At 56.7% G+C, this 22953-nt stretch overlaps 1 protein-coding gene and 1 long non-coding RNA gene across 7 annotated transcripts; one reads left to right on the plus strand and one right to left on the minus strand.

The window, feature by feature from the left end:
* Nucleotides 1-413: 413 nt before the first annotated feature.
* Nucleotides 414-16656, minus strand: BIK (BCL2 interacting killer). 4 transcript variants are annotated; one of them, XM_077914209.1, is made up of 5 exons: nt 14498-15632; nt 4037-4177; nt 2627-2734; nt 1856-1973; nt 414-973 (listed from the first exon to the last, which is right to left on the minus strand). In XM_077914209.1, exons 1-5 carry the CDS (start codon nt 14536-14538, stop codon nt 884-886), a joined length of 498 nt encoding a protein of 165 aa, XP_077770335.1. In that variant the 5' UTR covers nt 14539-15632; the 3' UTR covers nt 414-883. The 4 variants fall into 4 exon arrangements, with proteins under 4 accessions (XP_077770335.1, XP_077770334.1, XP_077770337.1 ...); XM_077914208.1 differs by lacking the exon at nt 14498-15632 and adding an exon at nt 6996-10551; XM_077914211.1 differs by lacking the exon at nt 14498-15632 and adding an exon at nt 16571-16656 and having other exon boundaries at nt 415-973.
* LOC144323584 (uncharacterized) lies at nt 14978-21063 on the plus strand. 3 transcript variants are annotated; one of them, XR_013388987.1, is made up of 3 exons: nt 14978-15105; nt 19664-19804; nt 20340-21063. It is a non-coding gene; the product is annotated as an uncharacterized LOC144323584 (long non-coding RNA). The 3 variants fall into 3 exon arrangements; XR_013388989.1 differs by lacking the exon at nt 14978-15105 and adding an exon at nt 16000-16110; XR_013388988.1 differs by lacking the exon at nt 14978-15105 and adding an exon at nt 17295-17751.
* Nucleotides 21064-22953: the final 1890 nt, after the last annotated feature.

The following is a 22953-nucleotide window of genomic DNA, read 5'->3' on the forward strand; positions in this document are numbered from 1 at the left end:
AGAAACAGCACTGGGCCCAGGTCTGGGGCAGGCTGGACCCTCACGGGGGTGCCCCTCATCTAGCCCCTTCTTTTTTTTTTTTTTTTTTTCTTTTTCATCTAGCCCCTTCTCCCTGCAGGCCGCACTGTCCAGCGGGGAGTGCTGGATGAGCAAACCTGGGGAGGGCAGGCAGCCCAGCTGTAAGACTGAAGGCCCAAAGGAAATAATCCCTAATGGTAGATTCAGGCACCAGGCACGACGAGAGAAGGCATAAACCTGATTGTGTTGGGCCAAACTTCACGACAGCAGGTGCAGGAAAGAGCCTGCAGGTGTGTGATCACGTACAGGTGCTTGCACACGCCCGCCCTCTCTCCCCCTCCCCCTTGAGTCTCCAGCAAGGGGCCAGAGCCGGGCGGCAAACCCCAGAGAAGACCAGAGACCAGCTGGAAACATTTTATTGAGCTCTCCTCAGCCATCAAATCTATTCCAGCAGATTTTCTCTTCGCCCAGGGGCCTTCCCGACATGGGGGTGTGGCCAGCACCCCCCCCCCCCACCCCCGCCGCCAGAGGAAGGCTCCAGGCTCCTTCCCTGCCGGGTGGTGGTGGCAGTGGCAGCACCCAGGCCACCTCAGGGGCTGAGGCCAGGAGAGCGGCCCAGTCAGGCCTTGGCGCGGGCAGTTAACCAGTAACGACCCCCGAGGTATAATGAATTCATTTCTCTTACAAAAAAGAAAGAAAAAACTAGTATGAAACCTCAGTAGTGTCCCAGCACTCGGAGTTTAAATATAAAAAAAGGGATCAGCAGAAAACAGTTAAAAAAGACAACAAAACCAGCAAGGCCACCTCCAGGGTGGCGGTCGGGCGGGGGCGAGGCCAGCCCCGTCCCCAGCGGCTCCAGCTGGTATCACTGGAGGAGGCGGAGGCCCCAGCCTAGTAGCAGCACCAGCAGCAGCAGCAGCGACAGCACCAGCCCGCGCCCCGGGTTGGGGGACACCTGTGGGATGAAGGGCGGGAGAGGTGAGACCTCCAGCCGGGGCCGGGGGTGCTCAGGTGCCCCCCACGTGTGCTCAGGGGCACGGGGTGAACCAGGGTGGCTGAGAGGGTGCTGGAGAGTGGGTCAGGGAGGCGGGGACACAGGAGCGTCTCCGGACAGCACAGCTCACAGGTGGGGACAGCACCCAGAAGCCAGAGCACAGGTGGGCCGGGGAGACGGCCCGGGAGGCGGCAGAGGAGAAGCCTACCCAGGCCGCCGTGGGCACCAGTGGGGGCTGAGCTAGGGTAAGGGACGGTCCCCGGTGCTGCTGGGACAGACAAGGAGGGTCGGGAAAGAGGCTCAGGAGAGGCACCTGCCGGGCAGAGGAGCGAGGATGGTTAGGGAGGCTCACGCGGGGCTGGTGAAGGTGCTCCCGGGGGGTGGGTGGGGAGCCGGAGCATGGGTGTGGGAGCAAACACGCCTGAGAACTGGAGCATAGGGTGGGGGGCAGCCCGGGAGGCTCAGCGGTTTAGGGCCGCCTTCAGCCCAGGGCATGATCCTGCAGGCCGGGGATCGAGTCCCGCATCGGGCTCCCACACGCACGGAGCCTGCTTCTCCCTCTGCCTGTGTGTCTGCCTCTGTGTGTGTGTGTCTCTCATTAATAAGTAAATAAAATCTTAAAAAAAGAAAAAAAGAACCGGAGCATGGAGCTGATAAACCAGGGGTCTCCAAGCTGAAAACCGGGAGAAACGAGGGCAAGCAGGCACCACAAGACAACGGGGGGCGGGGAGGAGCAGTCTGTGGCACCCGAGGACATGCTCTGCGGGGCAGCAGCTCCGTGGCTGCAGGTGTCACCGCAGGCAGGCGGGTAAGTCAAGGTCACAGAGTTCACGGTTCATTTACCCTGTTCCGGAAGGTCAGGAAGCTCCAGATGCGGATGTTCTCCCTGAGGTTAGCAAGACCATCCAGGAAACTTCTAAGAACACCTCTCAGGCCTGTCTGGTTGTAGGTAAAAGCCAAGCTGTAAGACAAATGGGCAGGGAAGCAGGGCCATTACTGCAGGGAACAGGGGCGGAGATGGCCTTTATTTCAGGGGACCCCCGCGGGGAGAGGAGGGCGGCGTCCCCTCCCCCCCACGCCACTCTACCCCCTTCCCCGGGTGGATCCACCAGAGGTTCTCTCTCCACGGGCCATTTCTGGTCCTAATGCATCTGATTTCCTGTTTCTTTCCCCTACCCACCGGCCTACCGGGGGTTTTGGTCTTGGGTTCTGGAAAATGCTCCACTGCTCACCGGCCCAAGGACCTGCCGGTCCTCCCTCCGGAGGATCTTTGCTGTGATGGAGGCCCAGGCACCCCAACAGAAGGCTGCCTCCCTGGGGACCAGGAGACCACAGTCGCTCTGGCTTAGGGGGAGGGTTTCCACATCCCCACCTTGAGAACCCAGAGATGCTGGCAAATGGTAGAAGTACACAGTGTGCTCAGGACAGATGCCTCCCGGCAGGACACACGGCTTCGCCAAGCTCACCACTTCCTACCAGCACTTTAAGTCAAGACCCTTTCGGAAAAGCACAGTCTTGGCTTGATGAAGAGGCAGAGGAAGGCACTGGGTTGTGCTTAGTCTGTGGCCCAGGGGCAGGGGCGGGGCAGGAGGTGGAGGGCTGGGGGGGCACCACCTGTACATGGCCATCCCGGGCAGCTCGCCAACGCGGGGAAGCATCCATCTCACTTCCATCTCGTCCCCGATGAAGGCCAGCCGCATGGCCACATCGTCGGGGTTGTTGCTGTGGGGAGGGCACAGGGAATTAGGGGTGTGGCCGTGTGGTGACCCCCATACACAGGCCCACCTGGCCCACCCGGCCCCGGATTTGTGGGAGGCAAGGGGCGGCACAGAGCAAGGTGGGGGGCAGGGAACCTTCACATGCCCCTCCCCTGGCCCCCACTTTGCTCCAGAAAAAGCCAGCGAGGGCCCATCCCCAGGTGGGTTCCGTGTAGCGCAGGCCCCGCTTGTGGGAGGGCAGAGACACAGTTAGCGCCGCCGCTCCTCCAAGGAAAACCCAAAGCTGGAGAATCCTGGGAGAGGACATCCACCGGGAGGCTTGCCAGGAAAGATGACGAAGGTGGGCGGCGGGGCTGGGGCTCTGAGCCCCCACTGGGTCACTAGGACTGGCTTTCCCCGGGGCTCCACCTGCCAACCTGCCCTCCTCCTTGTGGGGAGGGATTCCAGGACCTGTTCCCTGCTCCCCCATCCTGAAACCACCTGTCACCCCCTCCAGTTCCCTCCTCTCACTGACCGGAATCCTGGATGGAAAGGAGGTACATGCCATCACACCTGATCTCCAAATCCAGCATCCTCCCCTCCCCTGCCCTCCCCTCTGGCCGGCTTCAGCCCTGCTCTCAGGGGTTTGCCCACACATTGCATCTGGGAATTTCCAGGCTCCCAGCTCAGCCCCAGCCACCTGCCCAGTCTCCCCGGGGTCCCTGCTCTCCATCCCAGGGATGATGGAAGGTCGGGTGGGAGGCTGAGAAGGCCTGGCTGGCAATCAAGGTCGGGGGGTGGGGGGGTTGAGGTCTCACCTCTGTCCCAGGCAGCCCCAACCCCCAGGTTGGGGACCTAATGACTAAGAGAATCCTGAGGCCTAAAGCAGAAGGGAAGCACCTGGGCCCGGTCCTGGGAAGATCCCCTCTCCGCCACCCCGACAGCCGGGCCAGGCACTGTGTGCCGAGTGGCTTCCTCAGGCTACTTCTGATTTTCTAAAATTAGAACCATCTCATCAAGAGGCCTTGATGAGCTGATCACGGTCACCGAGGGGCAGGAGTCAGCCCGTCCTAAAGCCACGAGTTTGAGTCATTTTGGTGGCAGCGCCAAGGCCCATCCCGGGAATATGCTGGACGCCGAGGGCCTCTGTGGGCTGCTCCCCGAGGGGCCGCCCCGCCCGGGCACAGGCCTCCTGGACCACGCCTGGGAATTTCCACCCTGGAGCCCTGCCCGGACAGCCCCGAAGGCTGCTCCCCTAAGTATACCCCCGAGCTCACTCACCAGAGATGGGGGCGGGTGGGGCACACAGAGTGTTACTGGGACCTACCTGTTAGGGGAGGGCCCAGGGTCATAATACTCCACGAGATCTGTCATGCCCGGAACCTCCAGAACTTCTGGGCCATGCTCCTGCAGGAAGGTGCTCAGAAAGAGGTTCCTGGAGAGGGGTCCTGAGTGAGACATTTCTTCTCTGGGGGAGAAAGACACAGACTGAACCCTTGTTCATTGAAGCTGGGACTCTCCTGCTCACTCTCCCACATGCCTTGCAGCCGGTGGTGGGCGTGCGACCCCCAGTTCTGAGCCATGAGGTCTCAGAGCTCTGACGCGGGAGGAGGAAAGGGAGCAGCCTCGCCCGGGCAGCTCTTCTCCCTCCTTGCTGCCTTCAACACAGGAGAGAGGGCTGGAGCGGCAGCAGCCACTTTATGACACCATGTTGGTGCTCAACATAAGGATAACCAACATGCTGGGTGCCTGGGTGGCTCAGGGGGTGAGGCCGGGGGTCCCAGGATCAAGTCCCACACTGGGCTCCCCACAAGGAGCCTGCTTCTCCCTCTGCCTGTGTCTCTGCCTCTCTCTCTCTGTGTCTCTCATGAAAAAATAAATTTTTCTCTTAAAAAAAAATAAAATAAAATAAAAGAGGGCCAGCCTGGGTCTCTTTAAAAAAAAAAAAAATTTATTTATGAGAGAGAGGCAGAGACACACGCAGAGGGAGAAGCAGACTCCATGCAGAGAGCCCTATGTGGGACTCGATCCCAGGTTTCCAGGATCACGCCCTGGGCCGAAGGCGGATGCTCAACCGCTAAACCACCCAGGTGTCCCCCACTGAGCCACCCAGGTGTCCCTCTGCCTGTATCTCTACCTCTCTGTCTCTCTGTTTCTCATAAATAAATAAAATCTTTAAAAAAATTAAACAACATGCCAAGGACAGAGGAGAGAGGGACAGAGCCTGCCTCTCTGATGGCATTCTTAAACACTTGCAAAAATACATGCCACAGCCAGCCTAATTGTGCAGGAAAAATAAAACCCAATTCATTCAAATCACCCTTCATTGAGTTTCCAGTTCCTTGTAGCCAGAGGCCCTCCCATTACGACCATGGATTCCCACATCTTAAAGTGTCTACGTCCCCCCTTGGGATAGCCAGTGGGATCCCATGACCTCATTCACCACAATTCACCCCACATCGTAGGTCCGGAATATAATGGTGAAGAATGTGGAACTCAAGGACCCGAGTTCAAATCCCAGCTCCGTCACTTCGTATCTGTGTGATGCTGAGGGATGGGACACCAACCCTTAGGGTCTTTGCACCTCAACTCCCCGTCTTACAATAATGTCCTGGGTTTTAAGAAATTTTCTAAGTCTTCACATTAGCCTGCTGGTTGCGGAGAGAACCCTCTTGCTAGCTTGTTGGGTCCCTAACCTTCCAGGTAGGTATTTAATTAAGACGACACTGGGGGCTTGGAGAAGCTCATGATTAAGCCAAGAAGGGACAGAGCCACGTGTCCCCGGTCCCCAGCCCAGCGTGGACGGTGTTCAGCCCTGAAGCGGATCAACTGTCGGCAGGACGTACACGGGCAGCCTCCAGGGGACCCCGAGTTTGGCAAGAGCACACACAACTTGCTTTCAGCATCAGGAGTGGGGACGGGAGGCCCAGGGCGGGGCGCAGGGTGGGCTCGTGGGCGCGCATCCCCCAGGTGTCTCGGGGCGAGTCTAGACAGGTTACTCTCAACACGCGGTCAGAGATGGACACGCTGTGATGTCCTGCGGGGCGCGGACAGGTATTTGAGGGTCTGGGCTCTCTGGCCTTGGGGAAAGGAAACCACAGAAGAACAGCGTTGTTCTAGAGATTGAGTGCCCAGAATGTGTGTCAAGGGGGCTGTTCTGGTTTCCTAAGGGAAAGCCAGGAGAGCCTCTGGTCTGTTCCAGGTGAGAGCCCAGCTTGAAAGGCAGCTCCAGCGGGAGCGAAGCCTGGAGAAATCAGACGTGTAAACACAGGCACGACCGCCACAAAGGGCCCGTGGCCTGACATATGCCACCTGCACCTGCCAGGGCAGCACCTTCCCCTGCGGGCTGACAGGAGCGGTCGGGTCCTGGGTGGGGGCTGGGGGGCGGGTGCTGCCACCTGCTGACGGCACCTGCAGGCAAGGTGTGAGGGCACACAGGCCTGGGACCCAGTGCCCCCCCCCTCCCCCGCTGCCATCAGGCCAGCAGGCGCCCAATGGGGAGGACCAGGTGCTATTTCTAAGAACCCGAAAATGCTGCTAGCAGCTCAACAGCAGCTCAGGGACTGCTGAGTGCCCACTCCTGGTACACCTGTTCCAGGGAACACCAGGCAGCAGGCACAAGCTATGAGGTGTGGGGACCCCTGGCTGGCTCGGTCGGTGGAACACGAGACTCAATCTCGGGGTCGTGAGTTCAAGCCCTGCGGTGGGCATTGTGCTTCATTTAAAAAAAAAAAAAAAAAAGCAAAAAAAAAGCTATGAGGTGACTCTAGTTCCCTCTACAATGTAAAGCTCTTCAACCAGACTTTTTAAAAAAACTAGATCACAAAACTAGTCCGGTTGGAAGGCGCTCTGAGCCAGAGACAGCGAGGCTTGCTGGAAGTGGTGGACCCAGTCCCAGGGAGCCTCCTCCAGCCACACCCTGGCGCCGACCCCGGATTCAGCCAGCAGCCGGACTCCAGCGCTGCATGCTTAAAAAACCAGAGAAACAGGGCGCCTGGGTGGCTCCGTTGGTTAAACATCTGCCTTCAGTTCAGGGTCCTGGGATCAAGTCCCACATCGGGCTCCCTGCTCAGTGGATAGTCTGCTTCTCCCTCTGTCTGCTGCTCCCCCTGCTTGTGCACTTTCTCTGTGTCAAATAAATAAAATTAAATTAAATTTAAAAAAGAGAGAAAGGAGAACATTGGGGGGTGGCGGACAGCAGCACAAAAGGCAACTGACTCGTTAGATGGAGTCTCAACAACGTAGAGGAAGCATTTCAGAATAAAAGATGGGGAGCATTGGGATACCTGGGGGGCTCAGCGGCTGAGCGTCTGCCTTCGGCCCAGGGTGTAATCCAAGGATCTAAGATCGAGTCCTGCATTGGGCTCCTGCATGAACCTGCTTCTCCCTCTGCCTGTGTCTCTGCACTCCCCACCCCCTTGTCTCTCATGAATAAATAAAATCTTAAAAAAAAAAAAAAAGATGGGGAACATTGAGGCCGCCGAAGAAAACGTGATCATTCCAGTGACACAGGAGACGGAAGATTTCTAGCAAACATGAAATGAACCTCTATGCAGAACCACCTCTTGGAACCACCAAGAGGTTCAAGGTTGCTGGACACCAGATCAACATATGAAAATCAATACCCACAAGGCAACCAGAAAATACAGCAGCAGATAGATACCTATTTACAGACACATAAGGCTTTTAGGAAGGAAACGTGATTTAAAAAAAAAAAAAAGAAAAGAAAAGAAAAAAAGAGTCGGGGGGGGCAGAGCTTAAAACTTTCATGGAGAGGGAGAAGGACGCCTGGGTGGCTCAGTGGTTGAGCATCTGCCTTCGGCCCAGGGCGTGATCTTGGAGACCCGGGATTGAGTCCCACAACGGGCTCCCTGCAAGGAGCCTGCTTCTCCCTCTGCCTGTGTCTCTGCCTTTCTCTCTGTCTCTCATGAATAAATAAAATCTAAAAAAACAAAAAAACAAAAACAAAAAAAACACAAAAACTTTCACGGAGAAAAACTAAGAACTCCACTGAAGGGCATAAAGAACCCAGATACCTGGAACCAGCTTTCACAGACGAGATATTTTAACGCTGCAAGGTTGTGAGCACTCTGCCTGTGTAAGGATTGTGACCCAAGGAGCCTCTAGCCGCTGCCAGGCCCCAGGGAGCTTGGTGTCCATGCAAATGACAATTTCCCAGGAAAAGCAGTCCCAGCCCTCATTTGCATGGGCCCCCAGCCCCCCTTCCCCTCCTCACCACGCCCCAGCAAGGGGCTGCTCTCTTCCCAGAGGCTCCTGTGCACTCCCACGGAAACCCCTGCCTCACCGCAGCTAAGGGGCCACAGTGGGACTTCAGTGGGCATGTGGCCTCTGAGCCTCACTTTGACCCACTGTCCCCACATCCCTCAGCCTCCAGCAGACACTCCCAGAATCCCTGGGCACCAAGTGGGAATGCGGCCCATGAGCCCTACAGGGGCATGCGCCTGACCAGGGACAGTGACCACTGGGCAGCCTGGCCAGGGGGAGGTTGAGGCCTGTGTCTGATTAGCTCCGGGGTTGGGTGAGAGCTGGGGTGGTGCCTCCCCTGCAGACAGGTGGCAGAGTCTTGGGTCACCTAACTCAACCACTCACTGCAGTACAGTGTGATCTTAGGCAAGGGCTTCAGTTTCCTTATCTGTTAAATGGGGGATAATGATCCCACACTAACAGGGTTCCTTTTCCAGGCAAGAACCAGCACAAACTGCCGGTTAGAACCCCAGCTGATGTGTGAGCACCGACCTGTCACGGCCCGACTCCAGCCCTGTGTAAGGATTCTCATTAAATGCTCACCACCCAGGCCTAGGGGCTCTAGATCTGAGCAGCAGGAATTAAGAGTGTGGCCAGGGACCTGGGCGCAAGTTCCCCACAGCAGTCCCCCAACGCTTGGGGACTCCAGCGCTGGTCACTTCCTGTCCACTCTGCTGTCTAGCTGCCCGGCTGCCCTCCAGTCTCTACTGGGCCCTCTCCTAGCTGATCTGCCCCCAGCAGCCTCAGATCCCACCCAGCCACTGCTCCACTCAGCTCCCCCGGCCCGTCGGGGGTTGTGCACACTGCTATCAGGGCCCTCTTCTGCCCCTGGCCACCTCACCAGCCCCAACCCTGCCAATCCAATCTCAGGCCCTGCTCCCGCCCCACTAAAGACCACGCGCTTCTGTGAACGGTGCGCTGACACATCAGGCCTCCCCCAGTGTTTGCAGGAGCAGGGCCCGCGGGCTGGCAATCCTGACTCCTTTGACCGCTCATTCCTACTGGTCCCCAAAGAACTCAGCCCTGGCATCGCCTTCCTAGATGCTCCAAGGAGGCTGGGGGGCTTGGGGAGCCCACGCAGCCCCTGCCTCTGCTCCCTTCTATCTCTAACCACCCACAATGGGGGCTGCTGATTCTTCATCTGTGGTGTGGACCCCGCGCCTCGTTCCTTCCCTCCTAAATGAAGATACTAGTAATGTGTGTCTCCCAGGGCTGCTGTGAGGACAAAAGGATGGAATCTGTGTTAATGCCCCAACACAACACCACAAACCAGGAGCTGCCATTGTTCTTAATCTTGGGTTCCCAGCCGTGGCTCAGAGCACGTGGTTTGTCAAACAACCAATCACAGCCCAGTACTGAGGAAGCTGCAGGCCCAGGAGCCTGGACTGGTTTTTTTAAGAATCTATTTAAAAAAAAAAAAAAAGAATCTATTTTTTTTCCAGCAGATTTGCAAACAAGTAGTTTCAAACCGTTCCTGGGTGAAAAGAAGGCACACCTAGACACCCAGCCCCAACCCAGGCTGCAGCCCACACGCTCACCCTCCTACACACTCCCCAGAAAAAGCCACTAGGAACCCTCTTTTGCTCGCAGAGCTTGGATGCCAATGTCACCTGTGGGCAGAAGGTGCCGCCCTCACGGCCACAGAGACACCTGTGGGGCCCAGGAGATGGAGAGAGGGCAGTCTCCCCACCGCCCGGGTGTGGTTTCACAGGATGTGTGACCTCTCCCACACACACTGCTGTCCCTAGAGGATGCACCCGTAGTCTCCCCCCAGGACCCCCAGCCCAGCCTTACAGCCAAGCAGGGACAGGTGGTGACCCCTCTGGGGCCCCATCAATACCACCCGGTCACTGGAATCCTGGGTGCCAGGCCAGTGGCTGCTGGGTGGATCCAGCTGAGACCTGGTCACCAGTTTTTTCCATCGGGGCTTCCCACCCACAAGTGACCCCCATCACCAGCCCTGCTACTGCCCAGGACAGGGGTGGTGCCCTGGCTTACAGAGCACCCGAGGCTCACAGCATCAGGGGAGCTCAAGCAGAAAAGCCCAGACCTCAGCAAGACAGGCCTGGGTTCCAGTCCCAGCTCTGCCCCTGCTGGATGACTGGGACCTGTCACCTAATTCTGAGCCTAGCTCAGAGAGGGCTCTCCTGCCTGGAAATAGCTCAGCCTCTCAGAGGTAAGAGGATTAAGAGAAACAGGTGCTGCCCACCTCCTGCCACGGAGCAGGGGTTCCAGAGGGCTAAGGAATCCACAAACCCGGGGGGGGGGGGGGGGGGGGGGCGGATATTTCCACCTAGTAAAGCCACAGCACACCAACCCTCTGATTTCTAGGATGTATCCTGCACGTACCCGTGTGGACCTGATAAACTCCGGAAACTGTAGCGGGAAATCTGCAAGTGCTGCTGTGCCAGGACCTGGAAGGTACATGGCTAAATGCAGCAGGGGCGGCTTGTGACCGTGTAGACACACCTGTGTATAAAATAAAGACCCCAGGGACGCCTGGGTGGCTCAGCAGTTGAGCATCTGCCTTGGGCTCAGGTCCTGATCCTGGCGTCCCAGGATCAGGCTCCCTCCCTGCAGGGAGCCTGCTTCTCCCTCTGCCTGTGTCTCTGCCTCTCTCTGTGTCTTTCATGAATAAATAAAATCTTAAAAAAAAAAAAAAAAAAGGCCACAAACAGACAAATGCTTCCATCTGCATAGATCATCTGCAGAAGAGGCAAGGAGATTAATAAAAACAGGTAGGGGTCTCTCTAGGACAGACGTGGGAAGGGGGCTGAATTTCTTGTGTTCTACTACAGTGCATGTGCTGGGATGGCTAGTTCAAAAAATAAAGCAAAAATCACTGTTTTGAGGCAATAGCTTGAATTTTCCTTTAGTGGAAAGGTTTGTCTTAAAGGTCTATTTCAGAATGGAGCCTCCACCCCAGCCTCCCCACCTGGCGGGGAAGCCCCGCCCCCAGCTCCCCTCCACTCATGGCCCCCTCCTGCCTCCACCCTTAGGAACCTGCAGATGCCCCAAACCCAGCTCCTTTGCAGTGGGCAAGACTCGCTTCCCCAGTTATGGAAAAGTGATTGGGGAAAAGAAAGACAGGGCGTGAGAAACGGGAGGGAGAGAGAAGAAGAAAAAAAAGTGTTTCAGGTAAAAAGAAAGTTGGAAATAGCCATCCATGGGGAGGCGTGGGCTTGGCCTCTGCAGCCTCGGTCTCCTTTGTCCCCTCTGTCGCTGACCACGTCCTTATTTGCATCTACTGAGTCCAGCCTCCTCCAGAAGGAAGGGGTGTCTGCCCCACTTCACAGGCGGGGAGCCAGGAAGCTTGAGGATGGAAATTCAGAGCTCCTTGGCCATGCAATCACACCCCACCTCCCACTCCCACCCCCACCCCGGGGCTCCAAAAATACAGCGACCTAGCAGTGCAGGCTGCCCGGAGAATCAAAAGGAAGGCCACCTTGACAATCACACACTAAAGTCTTGCTCTGAGGCCTGAAATCCCAAATAGTTTCCATTGAATTCGATGGTGATGGAACGAACAAGGCGGGGGCCCTGTATGTAGGGCTCAGCCAGCGCCGATGATGTCAGCAGCGTGACTCAATGATGCCTTCTGAGCCTCCACCACAGAGGCCCATTCAGGTCAAAGTTTGGCGGGAGTCGCTGAGGCTTGATTCAGCGGCAGGTCCCCCGGGGAGGCCCCCCTCTGGGCCTGGCTCGGGTCGCTCAGGTAGGTTAGTGGAAATGAGGCAAAACCAGCGCCCCCTCCACTGCCCCCCCCCCCCCAGAATCCACATTAGGACAGGCAGGTCACCGCAAAAACGGAAAGAGGTGGGTCTGTAACAACGGGGAAAGAAGTCACGGTGAGGTGAGCTGCTGCAAGGCCCACAGTGATGCGACGTATGCAAATGTCCAGGTCTCACCGCCTCTGTTCACTACCTGCCTGTGGAGGTGGAAGCTGTGCCAGGGGGTACTCAGCCACTGGGACACCCGGGTCCTGGTCCAGCCTGGCCGTTTGGCCCTGGACAGGTTCCTTAGCCCCTCTGGACCCCTAGTTCCATGTCTGCAAAACTACCACTGGGGAGACTTTATTTCTGTCCTTTCCTGCCCAAGTATCTATAAAGATCCTCCAAACTGGAGAAAGCAGAACAGATTAATAATTTTCTGGATGGGGGCGCCTGGGTGGCTCAGTCGGATAAGCATCTGCCTTAAGCAGATCAGGTCATGATCCTGGGGTCCTGGGATCAAGCCCCACATCGGAGACCTGGGCTCCCTGTTCAGTGGGGAGCCTGCTTCTCCCTCTCCCTCTTCCCGACTTGTGCTCTCTCCCTTGTTCTATCTGAAATAAATCAATACATTAAAAAATTCTCTGGATGACTGATTTTGAAATTGGCTTCACACCAGTTTGCTGTGGCCTGAATGTCTGTATCACTCCCAAAATTGTAATGCCCAGGGTGATGGTATCAGGAGGTGGGGCCTGAAAGAGGCAATGAGATGCTGTCGGCTCCACTAATAGGCTTAGTGCTCTTCTAAGAGACACCCAGGAGGGCTCCCATCCCGTCCCCGGTCCCCCACTCAAGGATACAGGAGGTCAGTGGCACCCTGACCTTGGATTTCCAGCATCCAGAACAGTGAGAAATACATTTGTACTTTATAAGCCCCCCAGTCTGTGGGGTTTTGTTATCACACACAGTTCGACGGCGGAGTGAACGGAACCCACGTTGGGGGAGGAGGAGCAAGGAAAACCCAGGGGGATCCCAAAGTCCTTGTTGACACCGAAAAGGGGATCCAAGGGGACCCCTATGCTCTTCTATCCCCATCAGGAAGGACAGGGTGCCAAGATACTATGTAGGCCTGCAGTTTTTAAGTTTAAAAAGCATGAATATCAAAAGAAGTTTTTGGGGCACCAGGCTGGCTCCATCGGCACAGCGTATGACTCTCAATCCCAGGGTTGTGAGTTCAACCCCCACGTTGGGCATAGAGATTACTTAAAAAAAATATTTAAAGAAAACAAAATCCATAAATGAATAAATAAAAATATGTTATTGAGAAGTATTTAAAATAAGTAAAAGATTGTGCCCCTTCCTCGCTGGGACAAAGTCCTCAGCCCCCCACCAGACTCGCCCTGTCCCTCCCGAGCTCTCAAGCCTGACACTCTGGCCCTCGTCTCCTTCTCCCAGGCTGGTACAGGGGGCCTGCTTCTTCCTTCAGGCCTGGCTCAGACCCCACCTCCTCCCTGCCCTCCCCAAGACAGAATTAATTGTTCCTCCTCCGTGTTGTCCCAGCACCTTTGGTAAACAGACCTGGATTGGGCACTTGGCCCATCTGACTCTCATGAAATGTTTACCTGTCTGTCTGCCCCGCTCAGAACAGGGGCCTAGCGATCGGGAACAGTGAGGGGGCAGGAGGGGCAGGTGATATACTGCGAAACAGAATAAGGGAGCTGGGCTCACAGGGACAGGAGACCCCGGACTCGACACACCCTCGCCCTTCAAGAGCCCAGCAGGAAGTGCTGCTGTGAGGAGGAGGCCGCAGAGGCTGCGTGTATGGTACGCAGTAGTGCCCACTAATGGCAAACTATTACGAGTCTGGAGCTCAGAAGAGGCGCATACCATGCTGACCACCTCACAGAGCAGGGATCTTCCTGATGCGTCATCGTCCATACATGGGCAACTCTGCAGATCTGTGCTCACCTTGATCTGGCTTCTCCTGAGCTCCAAGCCACAGACACACAAATGCTAACTTCTTAGGGGCAGGGGGAGGGGCAAAAACTCTCAATTCTCCCTCTCCATATCCCAGTGATGCTCCCCAAGGAGCCAGGGGGGCTGCTCTGGGCTCTAGAGCCCGTGCTTCCTCTCAGTCTGGGTGACAGGCCATCTTCGCCCACCTCCAGAAAAACAGGTTTACCCATGCAGTGCCCGGCAAGGCCCAGCGGGTGTTTTGTATTGTCACATCCTAATATTGACACTAGGAAAATCAGCTGTCCTCTCCAAGCCCGCCTCAGGGCGCTGACCACCAGCCCTGGCCTCTCTGCTGCCAGCCTCAATGCCAACGAGGAACTGGGGGCCGTGGCCTCATTTGCTTACATTCTGTATTTCTCCCAGGGCCTGGCCCCGGCCAACCAGCAGCAGGACAAAGAGACCAGGGAGCGGCTCCACATGTCCACTCTGGACCCACTGCAGGCTTCCTGGTGGCTGCCAACAACAAAACCCGAGCGTGCCGGCAACTTCCTTGAAACCTCTTGGAATTGTTCTGAGCCGAGAGAAAAAAACAGCCGGACTCTCGTGGGATCCACTATGTTCGAGGCAGGGGAAGCAAGAAACCATTAATTGTCTACAAACTTAACAGGTCCACTACAAACAGGATGCTTTCCAGGGAGAGGGGAAAATACCTCCGAGGTCAGCGTGGAGACCCAACCAGCGGATGGAGCCATCCTCCGAGCACCCCCTTCCACAACCTAGCCCAGCAGGAGAGGAAAAGAACGGGCTAATGCTGCTCTCTTGGTTTCTCTGCAGCTCAGCAAATCCAGCTTTTATACCTGCCAACCGCCTTGTGAAACTTGGGGTACGTAACAGGCATGCAACCCTCCGTCCAGCCTCTTCCCAGTGGGCCCTGGCTGTGCCACCTGCTGGGGATACTCCGCTGAGTGTGACATAGGTCCTATGGTCCTCATGGAGCTGCAGGTGAGCGTCATGCTAAGTGAGCACAAATGGGTAATTTCAATCTGTCTCCAGTGTCCTGAAACAGTACAATGAGTTCCTTGCACAGAGGATGGGCTGCACCTTTATAGAGGAGGTAGTCAGGGAAGACTTCTCAGAGGAGGCAAGCAAGCCAACGGAGCCAGGGAAGGATGACACCTGCAGGGACGGTGCTAAGTGCATCACTCCATTTGTTTTAGGCCTCACGGGATCCCTGGGGCTTGGAGTAACACCCTTGCTGACACAGTTCCCACCCTACCACCACCACCACCCCAAATCGCCTGGCAACCATCTTAGAAGGTTGATTAAATAGGATTCCCCTTTGGGGGGGGTGGCACATTCTGAGGCACTGACTGAACAGCCACATCCTGGAAGCCAGTCTCCCCAGGTGCTTTAGACACTTCAAACCAAAAACAAGCATAAAGAAATTTGTAGAGCATTGACGCTGGTAAGAGCCCTACCCCACAGCTAAAGCCGGCAGTGACAGCCCTGTGACCTTGAGGTTCAAATGGTGGGAAATCCCCAAATCCTGGAGCGGGAAGGGAAGGGTGGAGGAGAGGCCAAGCTGTGGGCAAGGGCAGCACCAACAACCAGCGCTGAGGCTGGAGTCCCCGCCCAGCCACCGCCTGAGACAGACCACTTAGGGAACTAGTGCAAAAACCACACCAATCAACTCCTGAAAGGTGCCACTGCCAAGACGTTACCCCAAAAACATGCCCAAGAGAAGCAGACACAAGGTTAAAGCATTTGCGCTGAGGGAAGCCACTGAAGAGCCACCAACACCAGGTGGGTGTTCACAGCTGGTGGGGACCTCATGGACCCATTCTAAGGAATGAGCAAACTGAGGCCCAGAGGCAGGAGCAGCCCCTGTAGGACAACACAGCTGGACAGTGGCTGGGTGGAGAGCTTTGGCCGCGCTCCCAGAAAACAGCTCCGGGCTCTTGGTTTGCCGGCGTCTCGGCGGCCTCCTCCTGGAAGCGAGTCTCACTTTGACCACCTGAGAAACGAAGCCTCCAGTCTCCGGAGAGGGCCAGGATGCGGCTCACAACCCTCCCTTCCTGGGGAGCGGGCGAAGCCTCGGGGAGAAGGCCCGATCGGGGCCGGGCCACAGTGGGTGCGGGGCGGGGTGATGTGCAGCGGCGCCCCCCGGGGCGGCTCATTCCAGCCAAAACTACACTGACGACCAACGACCAACGGCAGACACGGCGGTTTGGCGCCCAGGCGGCCGGCGGGTTCGGCGGCGCGGGGCTCGGCGGCGGGAGCCCTCGGGGTCGCGGGAGGGACGCGCCCGCGGCCGCTGTGGCGGGTTTGCAGGGCGAGGCGGGGCGCACCTGCGCGGGGCCGGGGCCGGGGCCGGGGCAGGTGCGGGCGGCGGCCGCGCCCCGCTCGCCGCGCAGTTCCTGTTCCGGGCGCCCCCGCCGCCCGCGCCGGAGCCTCTCCCGGCCCTTCGCAGGTGCGCGGCCACTCGGGGCGCCCCGGGGCCATCTTCCCGGTTTCGGCGGGGGGACCCCCTCCCCCGCGGGGGCGGGAGCCGGAGCCGGAGCCGGAGCCGGAGCCGATGGCGGTGCGGGGGGGGTGGCGCCCCATTGCGCCGATGCGGGGACGGAGGGCCCGGGGGCGCCGCGGCCGGGACCCTCGCAGGCGGGGACCTGGACGCCCCGCCGGACAGGGGGCGTCTCGGAGCCGGGGGTCCCGGGAGTGACACACCCAACAGCTGCCCGGGACGGAACCACCTGGGCACAGGTCCCTAAGCAGCCCCCGCTCGGCACCCTGGGCGCCCATCTACCGGGCTGGGCGCGGGGGCGCGGGGTGCAGGGGCGCGGGGCGGCGGGGCAGCGGGGCCGCAGGGCAGCGGGTGAGGGGCGCGGGGCGCAGGGCGCGGGGTGCAGGGCGGCGGCGGGACCTGGACTCACCGCGGGTCCGGGGCGCTGGAGCCGGGACGCGACTATGTGCGGCCGCCGCGGGCGCGCGAGCTTATAAACCGCCGGTCGCGCCCGGGCCCGCCCCCGGCCGCCTCCCCGCCCCCAGCCCGATCCCCGACCCGGGCTCGCCGCCGCCGCCGCCGCCGCCGCCGTGCGCTCCGTGGCCAGGGTCGCCAGGCGGGTGGTCCCATTCGCCGTCCAAGCGGGTCCCGACCGCCCGGGGCTTTGGTCCAGGCCATTTCACCAATGTGGAAACTGGGCGTCGGAGAGGACCCAGCGACAGCGGGGACCCCCCCCCCCCCCGTCATGCTCTCCGTGCTAGCAGCTTCGGGAGTTAGGTTTTGTTTTGTTTTTCTCAATTTTCTTTATTGTGGTGAAATACACACGACACGATTTACCGTATCAACCAGTTTTAAGTGTGCCGCTCAGTGGTGTTCAGCGCCTGCATAATGTGCAACGGTCGCCACCTCCCATCTCTGTGATTCCATCTTGTGAAAACAAACTATAAAAACTCCCCATTCCTGGGGCGACCGGCTGGCTTAGTGGGTGGAGCCTACGACTCGCGACTCTCGCTGTTCTGGTCATGGTTTCGAACCCTACTTTGGGTGTAGAAATGACTTAAAATAGATATATGTATATATACATATATATACATATTTTTTATATATTTTTTTTCTGATATTTTTTATATTTTTAAAATACTTTATTTATTTATTCCTGAGAGACACAGAGAGAGGCAGAGACACAGGCAGAGGGAGAAGCAGGCTCCATGCCGGGAGCCCGATGTGGGACTCGATCCTGGGTCTCCAGGATCACGCCTGGGCCAAAGGCGGTGCTGAACCGCTGAGCCACCCAGGGATCCCCTATATACATATATTTTTAAACCTCCCCATTCCCTCCTTCACCCCTCGGCCTTGGCACCCACCTGGAATTAGGTATATTTCGGCCTATTTCACAATCGTGAAAACCAAGAGTGAAGCTTAGGCAGAAACAGCGTCAGCAGCATCCCCCTCCTCCAACGCCCCATCCTTCCACCTGTACCACCCACTGCACCCCCATCCCAGCCTTCCTCGTGGGAGCAGCCTGTAAGGGAGGAGCCCTTCCGTTCCTGCGCCTAGGGAGAAACGGGGGTGCAAAGCCCCTAGGGAGGAGGAGAATCACAAAGGTTCTAGGTAGGGTGGGCCCCAGCCCTGGGGCTGGTTAGGGAGGGGGTAGGGGCAATCCCTGAGGTGGAGCAGGGGAGTGTGGTGGAGGCTGAGGCAGGCAGAAGCCTGGCTGGGATTACAAAGTAACCACTGTCCCAAGAACACAACAAGACTTGTTTACCTTAGTCCAGCTCCACAGTGTCTGAGGGCAGAGGAACAGCAGATCCAGGGGAGCTCCCCTCCCCCTAATTGTGCCACTTGCTACCTCGTGGGGCCCCTGGCCCCTTCTTCCCATTTCTGGAGTGACTGGCAGTGATGCCCTCTTTTCCTTCCGTGTTATCTCTGAAACGGCTGACCCCACCCTACACCTGCAGGGCTATAGGGTGGATCAGAGGAGAGATCAGGATCTGTGACCACCAACAGATAATCCTTGGTAAACACCAACAGAGTTTAAACTTCAGGGCCCCCTGGTCCCTCGTCCCTGGGGCCTCCATCTGGCCTCTTGCAATTTTGTAATCCTTGGAAGACCCCCACATCACACCACCTCTAAGCCCCACAAAGGCTGGATCATCCTGACCTCCTCTAAAAGCCACAGGTTGCCTCACCGGCAGGAGTGAGGAGCCCCTCTCCAAATCTTTGAGTCTCGCAGAAGAGAAACAGGGAAACAATGACACCGGGTCTCACCAGCCAGAAAAGCCCGACATGCGGGAGAATGCCTCCAGAGGGGTCTCGAGGCTGAAGGCACAGTGCCCGGCACATAGTAGGCATTCAACAAACACTAGTGGAACAGATGAAGAGGGACCTTTGGGTACAGATAAGGGATAGAAGTCCTCAAGGGAGGGGCGGGTGAAAATATTTGTTTTGCAAGGTCCTAAGATAATATGCTGATCCAATAGTTGAAAAGGAGGCAAAACCTTTTGAATAAGAATGGGACCTGTTGGAGGCCTTGGCTTCCTATTAGTCCAAGAAAAAGCCCTGGGCTAGACTTGGAAGCATAACAACACCAAGGAGAATGTTGACAGGCACTGGTCCCCCAGTCCCAGGGCTGACTACCCTGTAATTCCCACGACTGCCTCTGGCACCAGGAGTGGCCATCCTGGTGTCACAGACACCAGAGCACCCACCGAGGGTCCCAGGACAGGCCAGAGAAAACTTATGGTCCCATTTTACAGATCCCAAAACGGAGGTTCTAAAAAAGGAGAGGGACTGGCTCAGTCAGAGGAGCATGTGATCACGATCTCCAGGTCCTCGGTTTGAGAACCTTATGGGGTGTAGAGATCACTTAAATGAATAAACTTAAAAAAAAATAGGGGTGCCTGGGTGGCTCAGTCAATCAGGCGTCTGACTTTGGCTTAGGTTGTGATCTTGGGGTCTTGAGAGGGAGCCCCATGTTGGGCTTCCCACTCAGCAGGGTGTCGCTTTTCTCCCTTTCTCTCTGCTCCTTCCCCCATCCTCTCTCTCTCTCTCTCTCTCTCTCAAATGAATAAATGAAATCTTGAAAAAAAAAAAAAAAAGCCAATTGCTAGAGATCACCTAGCCAGCCCTTAAGCAACAGAGTGTTTGAAGCCCAGGTGCTGCAGTGACCTATCTCCCCTCCGCAGCTGGGTTCAAACCTCCTGGGCCTCAGTTTCCCCTTCTTCATAGGGATTTGCTGGCCTGTCCCAGGGCTATCAGGCTGTGGATCCTGCTCTCTAAGAGAACCCCATGACCTAGTGGGCAGCCCCTTCATTCCCGGGGCCTCCATCCCAAGGAGCTGCCTCCAGGGGCCTGGGGATCCTCCGAACCCCTCCTGCTGAGGCTATGACCCCCTTCTCTCAGTGATTCAGGGATCTGCTGTCCAGTAGAGCCTCTGGCACCAGCTTAGGGTTGAATTCTGTCCTCGGTATGACTTTTCTTTGGATCATTCATTTAACAAATATTCATTGACACCCTATTCCAGCAGGGCGATAGCTGACGGGGATCTAGAGATGACACGTCTAGCAGGGAGCCCCCCATCCAAATCGGGGAGCCAGTGGAGGAGAAAGCAGCCACCGGGAAGGTAAAGCGGCGGGCAGCTCGGCACACACAGCTGCTCACGGAGGTGAAGCCAGGGACTGTGCGGGGGAGTGGGGAGGACGGCCACAGCTAGGTGAGAGCATTCCCAGCCCCAGGAGGGAGAGGGGAGGAGGGGGAGAGGGGGAGAGGGGAGCCCCGGGAGGGCCTGCCAAGTGTGCCTGCCAAGCTCCAGCCTCAGCTGCCGGGGCCCACCAGGGGCAACCAGGCGCCAGTGAGGTTTTCAATGGTCCTGTCTTTCCACTTGCCATCCCAGACTTTTGTCCTAGCCTTAGGACACCTTATCTGGGAAATCCTCCAGCTTTGAGAGGCTTTGTAATATCGGGAAGGACCCTTCAAAGGGCTTTGCTGTTCTCTCCAGAGCTGTCTGTGCCTGAGCTCCTTGTGTGGAGCTCCCGCAGCCTGGTGGGCCAGCTCCTCCGCACCGCAGCGCGTCACCTGTGCCGGCCCAGGGGACGTTTTGCGGGGGAACCTTCTCGGGGCGGGAGGCTGTTGAGAGCTCTGTGGGCAGGGCATGTGGCCTGGGGGATTTCATATAAGCCTCCTGCACCCCTGCGGGGCAGGTGTCTGCATTGCACAGGTAAAGAAGCTGAGCCACAGAGAAGGGTCCTGACAGGTCCAAGGCCACAGAGCCAAGAGATTGGAAGGCTGGGGGTTGAGCCCAGGGCCCTCTGTTCCGCCTGACTTGGGGTCTGTAGCTACGCTTCAGGAAGTCTGTGAACCCCTTCACATGGAGAATTTCACTTGGGGTATAAGCCTTTTCTGGAGAGGGAGTCTGCAGCCTGGTGAGTGAGAACCAGGACTCTGGAGTCACCCAGCACTGAGCTTGGATCCTGACTTTATAACTCGCATGGTCACAGGCAATTGCTTCTATGAAGTTTTCAGCCTCCCAAGGCTGCTGAGAGAGTAAAAGCATCAGAAGCCCTTCGTGTGGTGCCTGGCACACAGCAGGTGGCCAGTAAACCCAGAGGCTGTTATTGAAGGAGTCAACATGACCGTGCTGGCAAAAGAAACTGTATCTTGGAGGTGCATCTTCTGTAAAATGAAACAACACATGTTTACAAATCCTTACGGCCGGTACACTCCCACATTTTGAAAAAAATCCATATAGAAAAGACTGGAAAGAAATATAGGATTGCAAAATGGAAATAGCGGTCATCTCTGAGCATAAGGATAAGTAGTATAATTTTCTGCCTTGTGCTTTTCTGTACTTTTCTGTATTTTCTAGATTTTCTCTACAAATGTGTATTAACTTGGTAATGATATGAATAAACTTTTTTTTTTTTATGGCAAGAATGAAAACTGTGTTTAGTCTTGTCTCAGGCTAGAGGCGAGCCAGAGACAATGGCAGATTCCCTAGCTCCAGGGATGCCTGGGTGGCTCAGCAGTTGAGTGTCTGCCTTAGTCTCAGGTCGTGATCTTGGGGTCCCGGGATCAAGTCCTGCATCGGGCTGCTCCCTGCATGGGGCCTGCTTCTGCCTCTGCCTCTGTCTCTGCCTCTCTCTCTCTGTGACTCTCATGAATAAATAAATAAAATCTTAAAAAAAAAAAAGAAAAAAGATCCCTAGCTTAGCTCCAAGTGAGACAATACTGGGACGAAGTACATAATGGGTTTCAGGCAGAAAGTGCCAGGCCTCAGGAGAGAGAAAATTGAACCAGCTCCTTCTAAGGAGACTCAAATGTATCAGGAAAGGCTTCCAGGAGGAGGAGGCCTTTGAAGGGCTGAATTTGAGGGCTAGGAGAAGGGGCTGGATTTTGACCAAAAGGGAAAGATGGGTTTGGTCCTCTTGTCCTGTGCGTACTGCGGAGCCATAGAAGGTCTTTGAGCAGGAGAGGGACTAGATCTTCAGGAATTGGACCTGGCAGCCACGTGAACTGGATTGGAGGGGAAATGAAGCCCGGAGTCTGTGAGAGGGCCTAGCCTCCATCCAAGTAGTAGGAAGGCCCAGGCTGCCCTCTCCCCCTGCAGCATCTCCTCCACTTTGTTCGGCACATCTGGCCCGTACTGTACTCTCTGGTTAGTGAGGCAGTGAGGCCCTCTCTGGATGGAGCTGTTGGGGAGCCTCTGGGAACCTCATTATGTTCCCATTTTGCAGGCCAGGAGACTGAGGCTCAGAGAGACCAGCTGAGCTGTGGCATAGAGGGGCGTGGATGTACTGGGATGGGCGGGGGGTGGTGGTGGTGGCTTCCCTTCCCAGCTATGTGAGCAGGAACACAGTCTAGGGAAGGCCTGGAAGCCTCAGTTTCTCTCACTTTCCAGGAAATGGGGACAGCGACACCTAGCTCATCCCTAGTTGCTGTGAGGAAGGCAGTGGTGCCTGAAGCAGTGTTCATTACTATCCGAGGTGACTCAGTGGGGCTGTTTGGGCCCCTGGTTACCTGGTCTGCTTTACCTTCTCCCACAGCACTGGCTGCTGGGTCGCATATTTATTTGCAAATATATTTTTGTCTATTGTCTGACTCCCCGCTCCCCGCGGAGACTAAGCCAGGCTCAGTCAGTACTTGCTGAGCAAACAGGTGCAGGAGGATGTGCACCTTCAGGCTTCTCTCTTTTAGGTCTATTTCCTCCCTCTGTCCTTACATCATTTCTCCCCCTCGAGCCACATTTTTATTTTTATTTTTTTATTTTTTATTTTTTTTCGAACCACATTTTAAAATAGTTTCTATGGCAGCTCACAGCTTCCTTTTCTTCCTTACATGAGGGCAGGGGGAGATCCTGCTGCTTTACAACCTGGGGTGGGGGAGGTATGTGTGCATATTCACACTGTTGTATGTGAGCTGGGGGTGCGGTGGGGGCATTCCCAAGAAACCTATGGGGGGCCTGGTCTCCCTGGAAGTCCAGTGACCCTGGGTGGGGGAGTCCAACCTCTCTGCACTGAGGAGTTTCCCCTGGGCATTGGGTCAAGAGACCCCCCCCCCCCCTCCACAACACACATCAATCAGGCCAGGCCTGCCTGAGTTGCTGCTGGGCAGGTGTAGGCAGAGTCTAAGCAAGTCAGGGTAGGGCCTTGTAACAATGAGGCCAGGGGAACCAGGGTGCAGGAATTTGGGGTCCAGGATGTGTGACAGCGGATGACACTTGGCTTCTCTGGGATTTCCAGGAAGCTTTAGGAATGACTGGGATTGTGGTCAATGGCCAGAGCCCAGCATCCATGGATCCTCAGCTGGGGAGCTGCT

Source organism: Canis aureus, chromosome 11 (genome assembly GCF_053574225.1).
Source record: "Canis aureus isolate CA01 chromosome 11, VMU_Caureus_v.1.0, whole genome shotgun sequence".
NCBI classification, from domain to species: Eukaryota; Metazoa; Chordata; class Mammalia; order Carnivora; family Canidae; genus Canis; species Canis aureus.